The following is a 16,703-nucleotide window of genomic DNA, read 5'->3' on the forward strand; positions in this document are numbered from 1 at the left end:
TTAAAGTAGAGGTTGGATAGTTCTTGATTAGTCAGGTCATCAAAGGTTATGGGGAAAAGGAAAGTAAATGAGGTTGAGACAGGTAATAAATTAGCCATGATGGTATTGCAGGGCAGACCAATGGGCCGAATAGCCTAACTCTGCACCAATGTCTTATGGTATTCTCTGGCCACAGCTATTTGCTGCCAGCTCCTCATGACTTATATCCTGGGAGTTGTTTGCCCAATGAAAGTGCTAACACGCAAGCCCACTAACTTTGCGTTGCTCTGGATTTCAGCAGTCTTTGCTGCAAGTGATGTCAATGGTTTTTAATAAACTGGTAATATATAACTGAAGCAAGTAAATGTTTATTGAATAGAATCATAAGATAATTAAGCATGATTGAACTAAAATGTTATCTTATTATTAATAGGGAACATACTGGAGTATTTCCAGAAATTTTCATTATGATTTCAGATTTACATGCATTTTTACTTGTAAGTCACTTATGGAGAGGCTTAATGATCTTGGGTATTTCATGTTTAACTCAAGTGATCTGTCATTTGCTTTTCCCTTACTGGGTTTTTTAAATCATTTCTGAGACTCATTTGGAGAACTCTGCTCACAGTCCAGTGTGATGAATAAACTTCTGTCTGGGGATTACATTAGACTGGAATGCTTAAAATTGCATGTGAATTGTGAGCAGAAGTTCTTGAACAAAGCGAACAGATTTTCCATGTTCCAGGATAGTCAGTGATTTTAAAATGATAATGAGGTATGGCTATTCCTGCAGGCACTGTGATATTTTACTTTGAGACTCTGCCCACTTGCTTAAATATCCTCAGTGTGGTGTTTTGATTTCAGACTTCTATGTATAGTTTCTTTACTTTCAAGTGCTTTAAGCAGTTGCTTACTTGAAATTTTATTAGTGAGTGTGTAAATCTTCTAAGAAAGGAATTTTAAATCTTAGTTCTGAGTCATTGCAGCTTTTTAACATAATGTGGATAACTGATGCAATTTAGAATTATCAATTTGAAGCTCTAAATCCACTGGAGGAAGTTTGAGGTACAAGAGAAGGAAAACATTATAATCCCAGTTCTCCATTAGAATGTGCCCCAGCACAATTTCCAGTTACAGAAGGCTTAGATTGAACTCAGCACTGATTTATGAATGGTGATTGGGCCCATCTTGTTTCTTCATTTCAGTCCTAAGATTCAGTCTTTTCATCTTGGTGAGTTTGTTGTTATTCCTTTTATTTTCATTAACTTTCCTTTCATTAATTCTGCCATGGTCAGTATTCTATTTGCTTTGAAATACGGTCTGGAAGATTACATTTTCAATTGTAAAATGGAGAAAAAGGCTTCAGTTTCATTTTTAATATTTTGTATGTATGTAATGCAGTCCCTTTTAAATCTGGATTATTTTGGCAAGTATACATAAGTATTTTTTCACATTTTGATGCAGGAGGATGCAATAATGAGTTAAGTGTAAACTATCAGAAATGGTCAAGATATTATCTTGAAATTGTCTTGTATATGATATTAGCTTTGACTTTTTGTTACAGTTTTAAAGTTCATGTAGTCTTTTGTCTTTTTTTTTGTCCTACAGCAATAGAGAATGGCAGAGCAAAAGTCATTTTGCACATTTGTATTTGTTTGGATCTCTTCAGCTGTAGTTTTTTGGTGTTTAATTGTAGGGGGAAGTAGGTTACAGGCTGTTTTTTTTAGTCTGCAAGGGCTTGGATTTGTCTGCCCAATGGACCATGCTTGTTTCTACAAAAGCGTCTTCAAAGTTGGATTCTTTCTTCAGTCCAAATGATTTGTTTAACATAACACATCTCTAAGAGCACCTAGCAGTGCTCAACTGAATTAAGCACTTTTGTTCCTAGAGATTTGAGAAATACTAAAGCTTGCAGTGTCATGGTTTTAAATTACATTCTTTATTGCCTGTCATTCTAATGTTGGCTTGTAGAAAATGTCTAGAATGCTTATTAGCCCACATTAAACTTTGATAGCAGCTGTTTGAAAACCCTGATCTTTAAGGATTTTAATGCTACATGGTTTTGACTTGTCATATCTGTGTATTCTACATTAATAGTGTTTTAGAGATGTACTTAAAATACGAGGAATAATTTGTTTCTCTGATTGTCATGTAACATCCAGGTCTGTTTGGATTTTATTAGCTTGATAACTTTTCAAACCACATGATCAGGAATGGCTCAAAAGAAATTCTTGTGAATTTTGAAGAATATAGAGCAGAATGCTTGTAAAATAATGCTTCTGATTTAATATTTTCAATATAGATCTACAGAAATAAAAATTGGACAAGGAAGGAAAAATGTTTATTGCAAGTAGAATTCTATAAAGTGGTATTTTAAATATTGATAAGGAATCCAAGTGATGACATCAGATTTATTTTCATGACAGTAATCAGCACCGTTGCAGTTGAATTCTCCTTGCCTCTTAATACATCCATACAAATGTGTAATTGATGTATAGAGGCAAATTGGAAAATGTAATTTCACTAAAGTTTCAAAGCTCTTTCCACTTTGGTGTATTTGTCAATTGCACCTAGCCTCAGATTAATTAATAGTGCAGTGGCATGGTGGATGTCTTTTTCTGAAATTGTAAAGAGCAACTTGGTAGATTGTCAGAACTGCATAGAACTTCACTTCGGACATAGTCTCAAAGGACGTGATTGGTATTGCTCATATTATTAAGAGGCTGTTGATGGAAGAGCAACTGTAAACATGGATCCTTTTGAAGCAGGAATTTAAAATGTACACATCAGAACACTGATTCTTTTTTGACTTTTTTGCCATCCCAGTTGAAACTAAAATATATCAAGTTATGATCCACCAAAAGTGAGGGTAAATTATTTATTGTAATAGTGAGGAGACATGAACAAGTCTTGTACCTGAAGTCTCTGACTTGGAGATAGCTCCAAAAGAAGTAGATATGAAAACAATAACATTCCTGGACTCCTTAGGATCTGGAGCCAATTGTAAAATAGCAAATGCTATAATAATATAATATAATATGCTAAAATAGCATATGCTCCCCCATATTTTCTTCTCATTCAAACGCAAGTTAGTAAATTGGTATTAGTCAACAGAAGTTTTTAAAACGATGGTTCTGAGGAACTTTAATCATGTCTACTACTTAATCATATTGTGAAGAGATAATATTTGGCTTTAATCATGTCTACTACTTAATCATATTGTGAAGAGATAATATTTAATAATTAGCAGATAGATAATGGGGGGGGGATATGAAATAAATATGGGTAGAGCAGTTCTGGTCTCTTCATAACGTGTGGTCTGTCTGTAGTATTCCGTGACTGTGTGGGTTTTCCTTGCATTCTCTAGTTTCTTCCTATAGTCCAAAACCATGCCAGTTGGTAGGTTAATTGGCAGGTAAATTGTCCTGTGATGCTCGGTTTAAATTGAGGGTTGCTGGGCAGCATGGCTAGAAGGGCCTATTCTGCACCGCATCTCATTAAATACATATGTAAAAATTGAAACTTGAGCTAGCATTTCACTAAAAGATTGTTTACAAGATAGAAAATGTTTTACTGTTGCAACAGCTTTCCCTGTCCATTGATCGATATGCATGGAAGTAGTGAAGTGATAACTTTTCCCCAGTGGGTACGACCCTGGATTGAGAAGATTGATTTAGAAAGATTGAGTAGGATTGGGCTATTCTCATTGGCATTCAGTGGATTGAGGATGTCACTGAAATAAGGCTTGGAAGGATTAAGCGTAGATACTGAACAAATTTCCTTTGTGAGAATTTCAAATTGGTCTTGGGATAAGGCATCCACTGTTTAGAATAATAAGGTTATTAGGGAAGTGGCCATTTTGTTCAACAAACCCTTGCCAGCTCCAAGAGCAACAATCTCATAAATAATTCCCTTGAACTCCCATTTTCTCCCCCTCAATTGCTCTGCAAATTACTCATTCCTATTCATATATATTTTCTTTGAAAGACCTGATTTGATACTCTCCCTGTACCCTTGACAGATAGTGTTCATTATTGTCTATACTATGTATGTTTTTCTTTTGTGTTGCTTTTATCTCTCATGCCAAAATTTCAAATCTCTGTCTTCTGGTCTTTGAATCTTGGAACAGTTTTTCTTTGTTATTAAACCAAGTGAGCAGTCGTAAATATCTCAAATCTTTCCTGCTCCAACTAGAACTCTAGTTCTCCCATAGCAGGAATTTTTCTGTCCTGGAATCATACTAGAAAATATTTTCTGTATCCTTGCCAGGATCTTCACACCAGTAGTAAGTTAATTGGCGATTGTAAATTATCCTGTGATTAAGCTAGGATTAAATACAGGGGTGTTGCTGGGCGGTGCAGCTTGTTGGGCAGGAAGGGCCTGTTTCATGCTGTATCTCTAAATTAAAAAATATAGCTGAGTGGATGAGCAGGTTTATAATGCAGTACTCAAGTCATGGTCTTAACAGTGGTTTATGCAAATTAAGTTACCTGTTTTTGTACCCTTTTTTTGAGTCCTGGCAGTTTGTGCTTTAACTACTCTCTCAACCTTCCCATGACTTTCAAGGTTATAAGGGTACCTCCTGATCTTGTTTTCTGTTAAGTGATATTTGTTTCCAGACAATGAACATTTATTGTTTATTGCAATTAGATGTTGTGATTTAATTGATGCTCTTCCTTTCCACTTTTCCTCTGTACTGCTTTTGGGCTTTATTAACTGGGATAACAGGATCTTTTAAGGTATGTCCCAAGCAGAGAATATTGCATCATGGAATCAAACCAGAACTGAGAAAGTAATGCAGCTTAAAATTTGTGAATATGGTCATTTGAATGTGAGGAGTAGAACTACTTTTTTTTTAGACCGTGTTTATTCATAGCTAGATGACTAGCCCGAGGAGGAATAGCATTTTCATCCAGTGCATCAGAAAGTTGTGAACAGACGAACAAGTTGACTAAACAGTGAAGCAGCAGAATTTGTGTGCCAATTTGGAGCTTTACATTTTTTTAAGCAAGCTTGGTGTTAAGACCAGGATGAACGAATGCTGAATTAGAGAGACAGTCCTTCTGGAGGTCTGTTGGACCCAAGGCTTGCCTGGCTATTTGATAATTCCTGTGTCAGCTTGTCAGCAGTATTGGAGTTGCAGATAGCTGAGGCTCATTGCTCAATAGAGGCTGTCTAACCTCAGAGTTCCTCCAGCGTTTTGTGTGTGGGTAGCAAAATCAATTCAAATGTAAGTCTTCCCGCTTAGGTGATTAACCCCATGGTCATTCAGCACTGTAGTGAGGACTTTTTAGTACCATCTAAAATAATCTGAAGATCAGCAGAGGTGCATGCTTGATGTCCCCTGTGCCACTAGTAAATGCTGGATGCCGAAGCTGTCAGGTGACCCAACACTGAATGGTCTACATCAGTACTTAAAATTGCAGTTCAGCAAGTCCCATGCTTCCCAGAAGTTTTATTTTGATATGATCATTCTTCCCTCAGACTTTATCTTTGCTCATTCGGGGTTCTCCTTGGGGTTTCTTCCTCCCAACACTTTGCAGGAGCAAATTTCAGACCTGACTTTTTGTTGATTAGAGTAAATCAAATTGTCTTAGTTCAACTACCCTCTTAAATTACCAGTTAACTTGCCTTTGTTCTCTGGTATTGACTACACTGACTCTCTGGACCTTTTATGCGATTTCACATACATCAGTCAAATTAGTCCTTGTCTCCTTTTTGTTTAAAAAGATGACATCAACTGCCCTAACTGGACTTGCCTTGTAACTGCAAGTCTTTAGCCTGGCAGTACCCTTGTATCCTTTCTGACCTTAATGCTGGTCCACCTTTATAGTGTTATGGTTTGATAGTTTTGTACTGTAGGCTATGATGCTAGTCATGCCTACTTTTGTTGCTTGGTAAGATCATGGCCGATCTTATGAGTCTGTTGTGCTATCACCCAATCCCATGGTGTCCAAAAATGTGCTTGGACAGCATTGTCTAAACCAAGAGAATTCCAAAGATACATAAAACAGAAAATTTCTCATTTCAGACAAAGCCATAGATGTTTTTTAGAAGGAGAAATTGTCTCTTGGTCTCATCGCACTCTGCAGATCCTGGTCTATTAAGCAGATCATATCTAGCTTAGCATTATTTCTGGATGAACATGTGTCATGATTTGAAGGATGTGAAAGAATATTCCTCTTGATGATTCTATTCCCTGAGCTGTGGCTTTTCTGGCATTTCTTATTGTAACTAGTCAGATTGAGGAGGCCATATTGAGTTTTGTGCTGTCAGAGCCAAGAAATTTTATAATCAGTTTTAAATCAAATGGCAGAAAAATAAAACTTTCCATGGGATTAACAATTTTCATTTTATCATAGCTTAAATCTGCAATAAGACTTCATGCTTATAAAAGTTTATATTGTAGTACCAGAATGCTTGTTTGGTAGAAATGGCAGAAAATTGTGCAGTTTTTGAGGAGAAAATGTATCCAAATTTAAATGGACAAACGTCACTGTTCAGTTATCAAAGACTGTCCCTTTCTTGAAATTTATTTTAATTAATATTTTTCTTGAAAAGCAAGTTTCTGAAGGAACAGAGTAACTGGTTATGGAGTCGTATATCACAGAAATGAGCTCTTCAGCCCATGCAATCAGTGCTGACCATTACTCTTGTGCCAGTTCATTTTTATTCTCTCCACATTCTTATCTCTCCACCCCCCCAACCCCCCAGCTGATTGTACATCTCATCTATGCACTCGGGGCATTCTACATTAGCCATTTAACTGAACAGCCCTCACTTACTTTAAAAAAAAATTGGAGCAGCACCACGCAGTGTAAATTCCACACAGCAGCTGAGATCAGGATTGAACCCTGTTCTCCAGTGATTTGAGATTATCGCTGTCTTAGCTTTACCACTCTGCCCAGTTTCTTGATGCTGTTTATATGCAAGCTTTAAGCTTATCACACAATTGCAAATTAAAAACCAACTCAGGAAAATGTTTTAAGTTTTGTATTGGTCTTTGTGTAACATTGCCTAAGGCGGATTGCTAGAACTGTTCTTGTGAAATATTGAAGATTTTGAAAATGCTGGTTGGATTTGTGATTTCAGTGAGTAACAGAGTACTGGTAAAAATCTGATGTTTGTTTTGTTTGAATTGTTGCTATCAGTAAATAGGTTTGAACAGGCAGAAGATGACTGGTAATTTTTTGTGATTGTATTATACAAGTAGTTTCAAAAAAATTTTTGACTTGTATTTAAGCAAGATTCTATATTCTAGAATTAGTTTTGAAAGTTTAATTGTTACCCTGTCCTTTCTGTTAAAACATCTACCAAGCTAGGTTCTAAGAATCTTTCTGGACACAGCATTGGTTTACTAAATTAATCAAATTTATTTTGTGATTTGTAACCATTTTCAGTATCAAATGACAAATCAGGTATTCTGCTTCATTGCTTTCATTGTGACTATAATGGAAAGACATGAAAGAGGTACTGAAAATTTGAATAATTGAAATTTTTATGCAGGCATTTCATGTTCCACTAAACTTTGCGACTGAATTTATTTGTTACCAGTCTTAATGGTGACATTCTTGTACTATCTTGCCCCACTTGCTTTCATTAACCATTTCCACATTTCTTTTGGCATTGTTAGAAGTCAGAGCTTAAGTTACTGACTTGGAAATGGAATCAGTTAGGAAAAAATACAGAATTAACTAAAAAAAAGGCGATGTATTGTCCCAAGCCATTCAGTGAATGCTCTGGGTTGAATCTGTAAACTGCTGGGAACATCAACAGGAACTCTTGAGACTTGGTGTAGAAACTCACTTTCCTGTCAGCTCGTGTTACTAAATCCTGCAGCTTTATATTTGGCTTGTAGCATGGGTAACACCTGCAAAATAGTGACATAGATGAAGTAAAAGTGCCAAATTTGCCAACCTGCTGCTACAAGGCAAAGTAGAATTTATCTGTGCAAATAGCTGATAACTAGTTCAATGGATTAGCCTAACTAGTTTGAAGAATAGCCATTCAGCATCTCTTGCATCCACACAATTCAAAGTGAGCAACTACTCAGTTTGAATCAAACCTTACAGGTAATGACTGCTTTTACATATTGTCAGTTGTATTGAAACCTGTTCATTGCTGTTCAGATACTGTGCAAATACTGGTCTCGCTGCAGTTATGTGTATGGATGATGCCCCTTTTACGGCCAATCATGTTGGAGAAATTTGTCGTCGCAAGTACCCAAAAATATACTGCAAAAACAACATATTTCACAACGTATGCCAGTGATATTAAACCTGATTCTAAGTTGGATAACATTTATCATGTAGAATTTGTGGGGAAAAAATAATCAATGTTTTAAAACTCCCATTTCTTATGAATATGTAAATAACTGCTTCATGTCGTAGAAAATCATGATGTGGTCTATTTGCTAGGTGGCGTGGGTTGCCTCTAAATTCACTTTTTTAATTGACTTTTTTTTCAAATTTTGTGATTCTTTCAGTCACTTTTAACCATATAACAATCACAGCACGGAAACAGGCCATCTCGGCCCTCCTACAATTTACTACTCTTTGTATCTTTGTGCACAATGTTTACTAAGTATCATTGATTTGATATGTACCTGTAACTACAACTTAAAAGAAGCTGATTTATTATCATTCCACAATCCTTGTGTGCCAGCACATTTTCCTTTGTTTCTGGTTCATTAAGGTTGACATGTTTGTGACCCAGTATATCCCTTATAGTATCAGCAGAATAATTACAATACGCCAGAAAGGAAATTGTTTCTTTTAGTTCACCTATTTGCAAAAGTGCATTTTATTTTGTAAGGAGGGTGTTAGTTGATAGTCTGCTGGTCTTTACCAAGAGTTAATGTTATTATCTTGGCAAATGTTTCTAAACCAGAATGCCTACTGCACAGCCTGGTGATTGAGGGGTGGCAGGATCTTAAAATTAGTGAAATGATGTCATTCAGCAAATTCTTCAGTTCTTCCATTCTGTAAAAAAAATTTTGTACCCAAACTAGACTTCTTACAGTCTATCCAAGATTCTGTGTGTATTTGGCTTAATTGCTGCTTCATTTTCTTTAATGATAAGGAGAATCATTTTTTAATTACCTTGTATGATAGTTTAACCTGGCTGTCCATAATTAAGGCAAACACGAGGAAATCTGCAGATGCTGGAACTTCAAGCAACGCAAACAAAATGCTGGTGGAACACAGCAGGCCAGGCAGCATCTATAGGGAGAAGCGCTGTTGACGTTTCAGGCCAAAACCCTTAGTCCTGACGAAGGGTCTCGGCCCGAAATGTTGACAGCGCTTCTCCCTATAGATGCTGCCTGGCCTGACCACCCATTTTGTGTGTGACCATAATTAAATTGGATTTCCTTTTTCTTCCCTTTCATTCAGCATTTGCATTTTTTTTACCACAGTACCTGAAAAGCAACAATATACATTTCATTTAATTGAACACCATCTAATTTGCAGCGGAGTTGCTTGGCTAGTTACTAGCAAGACTGGTCTGCATGGTCTTAAGTGCTGCTGCTTTTTGACCAATTAGAAGCCTTCAGAATTAGAAATTGTGAAAAGGGTTTTTTTTAAATGACACAAGTTGTGCTACAACAGTTCTCAGAAGAATGTGTCAACATAGTTTTGCTCACTATGTGCTACAATTCAATGACAATTTTAATCATTATTCTATTGTTAAGTGTACTTGACACTGTCAATGACAAGACTTTTACTTTGTGGCTATTTAAGAACTCAATTGATTTGTAAGTGCAGCAACCTCCTGAAAAGAAGCATGAAGGACTTTCACAGTGTAGACACATTAAGCAGCAGGAGGTGGGGAATTGTTGGTTCATGGTTCTAGTTGCAAGTTTCTGATTAGATTGCACGTTATTCATAGCATTCTAGCGACCCACTTTCTGTGCAGGCGAACCGGCTCTCAAATAGCTAGCGTGCGGGGGGAGACTTTGGTAATGCACCTCTGACGTCATTTCCGCCCGGAGAGGGCGGGCGCTAGGGATTAAATGCCAGCACCGTGAAGTTTGAATAAACTAGTCTCGAAACAACTTACCAACTGCGTGTCATTATTTCAGCGCTGTGTGTAGCACACCACTACATTGGTGACCCCAACAGTCCAAACGGGATTTGGACCAAGGATGGCAGACTCTTCATCTGTTCACGCAGTTTCACTAAAACTGCTGACTTTCTGGACGCTGCGACCACGCGTGTGGTTTAGCCAAGCAGAAGCCCAGTTCCAGGCTGCCCAGGTTGCGGATTTCATACAGTCGCCCCCGGAAGAAGGCAAATATGAAGCATTCAAAGCGCTGCTCATTGGGACCTTTGGCCGCTCCCGGCGTGAGCGGGGTGCCCGCCTGCTTCACCTGGACGGTTTAGGAGGCAGACTGCCGTCAGCATTGATGAACAAGATGCTGGCCCTGGCTGACTGACACAAACCCTGCCTCATGGTCGAGCAAGCGTTCCTAGAGCAACTGCCTGAGGACATGCATCTGCTGCTGGCCGACGCAGATTTCGGCGACCCCCGGAATGTGGCAGCCCGGGCAGACGTGCTGTGGAAAGCCAAGAGGGAGAGTGTGGCGTCTGTCGGACAGATTACCAGGCCACGTGCCCAACAGCGGACCAGGCCCAGCAGGACCAGCACACAACGCAGAGGCAGGAGTGAGGAGGCCAGTGAACGGTGGTGTTTCTACCACCAGTGGTGGGGCACAAAAGCCCGCCGTTGTCGTCCGCCCTGCAAGGGCCAGCTGCTGCTAATGACTATGGCCGCTGGCCACCAGGGCAGCCTCTTGTACGTCTGGGACAAACAGTCGGGATGCAGCTTCTTGGTCGACACCGGAGCAGAAATCAGCGTCTTGCCCCTGACGGGGTACGACACCCGCAATAGGAAGCCAGGACCCAGCCTGAGGGCAGCAAACGGCAGCACGATACAGACCTATGGCACCTGCAAAGTGCAGCTGCAGTTCGGCGCCAGCTGTTTCACGTGGGACTTCACACTGGCCGCCATGGCCCAACCACTCCTGGAGGCGGACTTCTTGCGAGCTCACAGCCTGCTGGTCAACTTGCAAGGGAAAAGACTGGTACATATCGAGACTTTCCAGTTGGGTTGGGTGAAGCCAAGTTGCCGGCCCCACACCTGGACTCCATCATCCTGTCGAGCAACGAATTCACCAGGATCCTGGCCCAGACCCAGCTGTCCAGGCCCTGTCCCTGGGGGTGGACTGTGCAGCACTGGCAGAGGCGCAGCAGGCAGACGATGAGATGCCCAGCTACAGGACCGCAATCTCGGGTTTGCAGCTGCAGGACTTTCTCGTAGGCCCAGGTGATAGGACCCTCCTGTGCGACGTGGCTACCGGCCAACCTTACCCCATTGTCCCGGCAGCCTGGAGGCGGCAAGATTTTGATTCCATACACGGTTCGGTGCACCCATCTATCAGGACAACTGTCCGGCTGGTCTCCAGCAAGTTCGCGTGGCATGGACTTCGCAAGCAGGTCAGTGAATGGGCCAGAACGTGCGCGTAGTGCCAAACAGCCAAGATGCAGCGGCACACTAAAGCCCCGCCTCAGCAGTTCGAACCCATCCACCGGAGGTTTGACCACATTCGTGTGGATATCCAACAGAGGCGCCCAGTTCACCTCCAGCCTGTGGTCGGCTGTGACCAGCCTGTTGGGAACACAGCTACACCACATTACTGCCTACCACCCACAGTCAAACAGACTAGTGGAACGCTTCCACCATCACTTGAAGTCGGCTCTCATGGCCCGCCTGAGAGGACCTAACTGGGTGGACGAGCTTCCCTGGGTTCTGCTTGGAATTCGCACAGCGCCCAAAGAGGATCTGCATGCCTCGTTGGCCGAGTTGGTGTACGGCGCACCCCTGGCTGTCCCGGGAGAGTTCATACTAGCCCCAAGGGGGCAAGAGGAAGAACCTGCAGCAGTCCTGGACAGATTACGCGAAAGGCTGGGCAACCTGACCCCCGTACCGACTTCACAGCACGGACAGACCCCGACCCATGTACCCAAAGACCTGCAGAGCTGCAAGTTTGTGTTTTCACAAAGGGGTGGACACCGGGCACCGCTACAGCAGCCTTATGAGGGGCCGTTCAAGGTGATCAACAACAATGGGTCCACGTATGTTCTGGACATTGGGGGGAGAGAGGAGGTTTTCACGGTGGACTGACTCAAACCAGCGCATGTAGACTTGGCGTAGCTGGTCGAGGTTCAGGCACCGCGGTGCAGAGGCAGACCTCCCAAACAGATGCTGATCCAGACTGTGAACATTGGGGGGTGTATCGCCGGTTCTGGGGGGGGGGGGGAGAGGTGGGTTATGTGGCGACCCACTTTCTGCGCTGGCTAACCGGCTCACAAATGGCCAGCGCGCGGGGAGAGACTTTGGTAATGCACCCCTGACGTCTTTTCCGCCCGGAGAGGGCAGGCGCTAGGGATTAAATGCCAGCACCGCGAAGTTTGAATAAACTAGTCTCGAAATGACTTACCAACTGCGTGTCGTTATTTCAGCGCTGTGTGTAGCACATTGCTACAGTATTCAATTACTCCCATTCAAAGTTTTAATTAAGATTAAGGTGTACAAGATGAAATCAGGCATAGATCACGTGCGCAGCTAGAGACTTCTTGCCAGGGTAGAACTGTTCTGTTTTTTTTTATTTGAAGAAAATATAAGAATCAGATGTGTTACAACCAAAGAGTGTAGTTTCTTGGATACAAATAAAAATTCCATTTGTATACATTCTGAACACTTATCAGACAATGTAGGAGTTGGAGCCTGATTAGATTGTAAATTGTTTTATGATTTGGCATATAAGTTCTGGATTTAAATTCCAGAGTTAGTATGAAACTGAGTTCAAGAATTGCATCAACTCCCATGCTGTCATATCTATATATTTAGCTGTCTTCAAGCTCAATTTTGAATATTTTTTGGAAGAAAGAAATTACTTACACCATGATATTGCATTTGAAATCAAAATAGTTTCCTTAGCTTGCCATTGCCCAAAGAACCTTCTTGACTTGATTTGTTTGAATGAATTGACACCTGTATAGAGGGTCATTCATAGAAAATTCTCTGTATCATGTTCTAAAATTTGAAGCTCTAATTCCCATGAATTCCATGTTATAAGTGGAACTGTGTTCTTATGGGATGATTTTTCTCTCAGCAGTAACAATAAGTACTGCAGCTGGGTTGTGATTTTTATCAATTCCACAAGGATGAATATCTGTAACCTGAATTCCGTAACGTGGGGGCAGATTGGGAGGTGCTGTCAAATGTATTGACTTTCAACTATCTGTAGGACACCAGGAAAACGGTTTGAGATTAAGTAATGAGACTAAGATAACCTGTCCCTACTGGACTCCGCAGGAAACCCATTGTCGCAGTTGTTAAAAATTGCAATTAAGGTGGCAAGAAGCTGTGTTGTACAAATCGATCCAGTACAATTACAGAAGATAATGTGCTGGACAACTTGAGTAAATCAAATTGACCATGGAGACCAGCCAGAGCAAATGTCAACAAAATAAGCTGCTAAAGTGTTATGTTCGCAGGGCTTGAGTTTCCATCCTAGAATTTTTAAGGAAGTTATGAATGTATCATAGCTGCCTTTAATTGAAACTATTTTGCACACATTTAGTTTGGAAGGGTGCTTGTATAATCATTTTAGTTTTAAAAAAGAAACTGCCAGCTAACTCATTGAGTAATTGCTTGAATCTGTAATTTATTTTTGGAGATGTGGGCAACATGAGAGCAGCAAGTATTTATTGTTCATCCCTAATTATCATTGGGGAAAAAGGTGGTGAACTGCCACTTTAAATTGTTGGAATCCTTCCAGTGACTGCTCAAGTTTGTAGAGTAGAGATTTGTAGAATTTGGGTTGGGTCTATTATATAATTCCATAGGAGGAGATTGTGCTACGTATGGGGAAACTACAAGTGTTGGTTTCCCATGTGTCCATTGCCTTAGCCCTTGGGTCATCAATGTGAGAGATGCATTGAAGTAGCCTGTGTAAGCAACTACATTGTAGCTTGTAAAACAAGTTATATACTGTACATGGGTTTTGAATGATATGTGAGATACTGAACAAGCTAGCTGCTTTGTTCTGATTGGTGTCATGTTCACTGAATATTGCTGATACGGCTTTCATTCAGGCAAGTGGGAAGTTCTCCATCACATGCCAGACTTGAGCCTCACAGATGGCCACCCCTTGCTGTGATTTGCTATTCTTGCAGCAATATTTATATGGGTGACATAGATGAGGACAATTCCAGGAATCAGTAATAAAATGCCATTGGGACACTTAGATTTCATTGGTGTGTACTGCCCTGCATTGTAAACTCTGAAATTTACGTGGGTTAGTGCTCCTAAAGTGCATGATGAAATGTGTTGAAGTTTCTAATTTCTCAAATGATCATTTTTATTTTACTTTGTAGATGTACCTGCTGCTTCAGTTGTATATTCTCTACTGTACTTCATGTCCACTATCAAAATGCAGTTAATAGGGCCATGCAAGGGACTAGTTTATTAAAGTTGGGGGAGTGTGGAAATGCACTGATTTTCAGCCGCAATTGTAATTGGTGTATATTGCTGTACTGAATTAGATATTCAGCAAATAAAACAGATTTGTGACAAATGTATTTTGATTTTTTTCAAATAGCTGTTGCACTTGGAACTTTTATAGTTACAACAGGATACTCTGAACTATTTATCATTCAGTAAGCATCATGTTGAGTATTATTGTATCAATTATTAAGTAAATTATTAAACATGGGTGTGTGATAGAGTAAAAGGACGCAAGAGTTACAATTGCAGATGTATCAGCATCTGCTTATTTTACATCTGGTACCTTGTGTAGTGATGTATTCAAACTCTACCAAGGTATCATCTGTGGAGAAAGAAACAGTTAGCATTTCAGATGTAATAAAGTTTAAATCCAAAGACACAGATGGGAAAGAGATTTAAAAAAAAAATATGGGGTAGATTATAGGAGTCATTAATTCAAAGATTAACAGTAAGTCGAGAATCGTGAATGGGATAAAAGAAGAAATGAGCTGTGGGTTGGGGATGTGCATGTCTGGCATTAACTATAGAGTGGGGAAAAAACATGCATGATTAGTTGCATGGGTTTCATCAAATACATCACAAAGCTGCTTTAAAAGATTAGATGCATTTCCTCAAATTCCAGGAGAATAGTGTTGGTGTAGAGAATGGAAAAACATCTGGAACTATAGATGTGTGCTAATGGACTTAATGAAAGTGTTCAGAAAACAGCTAAACCAGAATATACTGTGAACCTTCGATGTAATCTGAATACTTCATCTACGTGGAGATTAAGAATTACACAGAATGCTTTGGTTCATCTTAGTGTTGGTTTATGTTGGTTCACAAGTTTGACTTTTGTATTTTAGTTTTCCTGGTATTGATATACACAAAATGCTTCAGGAACTAAGCAGGTCGAATACCTTCTGTTGGAGAGGAATAAACAGTTGATATTTCAGGCCAAGACCCATCCATCATCAGCTCTGTAAGGTTTGAGTCCCAATGCAGGGTGTCAGCCTGAAATGTTGATTATTCCTCTCCATAGATGCTGTTTGATGTGCTGTGTTTTTAACAGGGTTTTACTAATTCAATTCTTTTGAGGTTGTTCTGTTTTCCAGAAACCCACAGTGTTCAGTTTAGCTTAGTATAGTTTAATCAAAGGAGATATCCCAAAGAAAGGGGAAATAAATTGATTATTACATTTTGCATTATAGATTTGATTACCTTGCAATATTATTAAAAATACTGCTTTCTTTTCAAAGTATCAGCAGCACCTTAATGGATATGGACAGTACTATCTCCAGTGGACGCTCTACTCCTGCGCTGATAAACGGTCATGGAAGCACTACTTCAGGAAAAAATATCACTTACAACTGCTGCTGGGACCAATGCCAGACCAGTTTCTGCTCCAGTCCAGATTTGGCAGATCACATCCGTTCAATTCATGTGGATGGGCAACGTGGAGGGGTCTGTTTTTCTCCTTATTCCTATGCATTCGGATAGCTAAGTATCAAAATGTAATAATTGGCTCATTATAAGGTTTAGTAGGGGTTGCTTGAAATCTTTTCTCGAAGTCAATTTTGACGCCAACTATGTTCTTTAGTATAAATTGCTATATTCTTCAATCTGGATGTTTCAGAAGAAATTATGTTAATGATAATTGGTTCTCATTCTTATTGCTGATTTGATATTTTACATCTGCGAATGAAATCTTGGCCAAATTGATTGCTTAAAATTTTTCAGTTATTAAGCAATTAACCAAGGCACTGATATTGCTGTGTCTACTTTCTTTATCCTCCCCTTTCCCTGCACGGGAAAACATATATTTTAGAGCTCTGCAGCCATGTGTCATGGAGTTAGTCAACAGCATGCTCTATGTGGGATGTGTAATGCCCTTGTAAGAATATCATCTCATTAATCAAACTAAAAGATTAAACTTCAAGTAATCTTTCACAATACTTCTTTCATATAACCTTTCCAAATTTTGTGCCATTAGTTTCAAACTGAAGTCTGTGTTTGTACAGTGTCATTAGTCGTCCACTGAGCTACTAAATGTCTGATGTTTTTCTATTCATTCTCCCTATTCACTGTTTTTCACTTTTTATCCTACTGTTCCATCCCACTTTCTAAATGTAGTTGTCCATATAGAAAACATGTTGTAAAACAATATGAATCTG

General features: G+C 39.7%; 1 protein-coding gene across 4 annotated transcripts in view; it reads left to right on the forward strand.

Moving 5' to 3' along the window:
* Positions 1-16,703, forward strand: part of aebp2 (AE binding protein 2) — a 76,050-nt gene that overhangs the window by 4,976 nt on the left and 54,371 nt on the right. For all 4 annotated transcript variants that reach the window (XR_009515379.1, XM_059987635.1, XM_059987636.1 and 1 more), the window contains exon 2: positions 15,789-15,993. Coding sequence is in view for 3 of the 4 variants with exons in the window: in XM_059987635.1 (XP_059843618.1) it covers positions 15,789-15,993 (205 nt within the window). In the remaining variant the exon portion in view is untranslated. The remainder of the gene's footprint in view (positions 1-15,788; positions 15,994-16,703) is intronic.

The sequence above is a fragment of the Hypanus sabinus genome, chromosome 13 (assembly GCF_030144855.1).
Source record: "Hypanus sabinus isolate sHypSab1 chromosome 13, sHypSab1.hap1, whole genome shotgun sequence".
Lineage (NCBI taxonomy): Eukaryota > Metazoa > Chordata > Chondrichthyes > Myliobatiformes > Dasyatidae > Hypanus > Hypanus sabinus.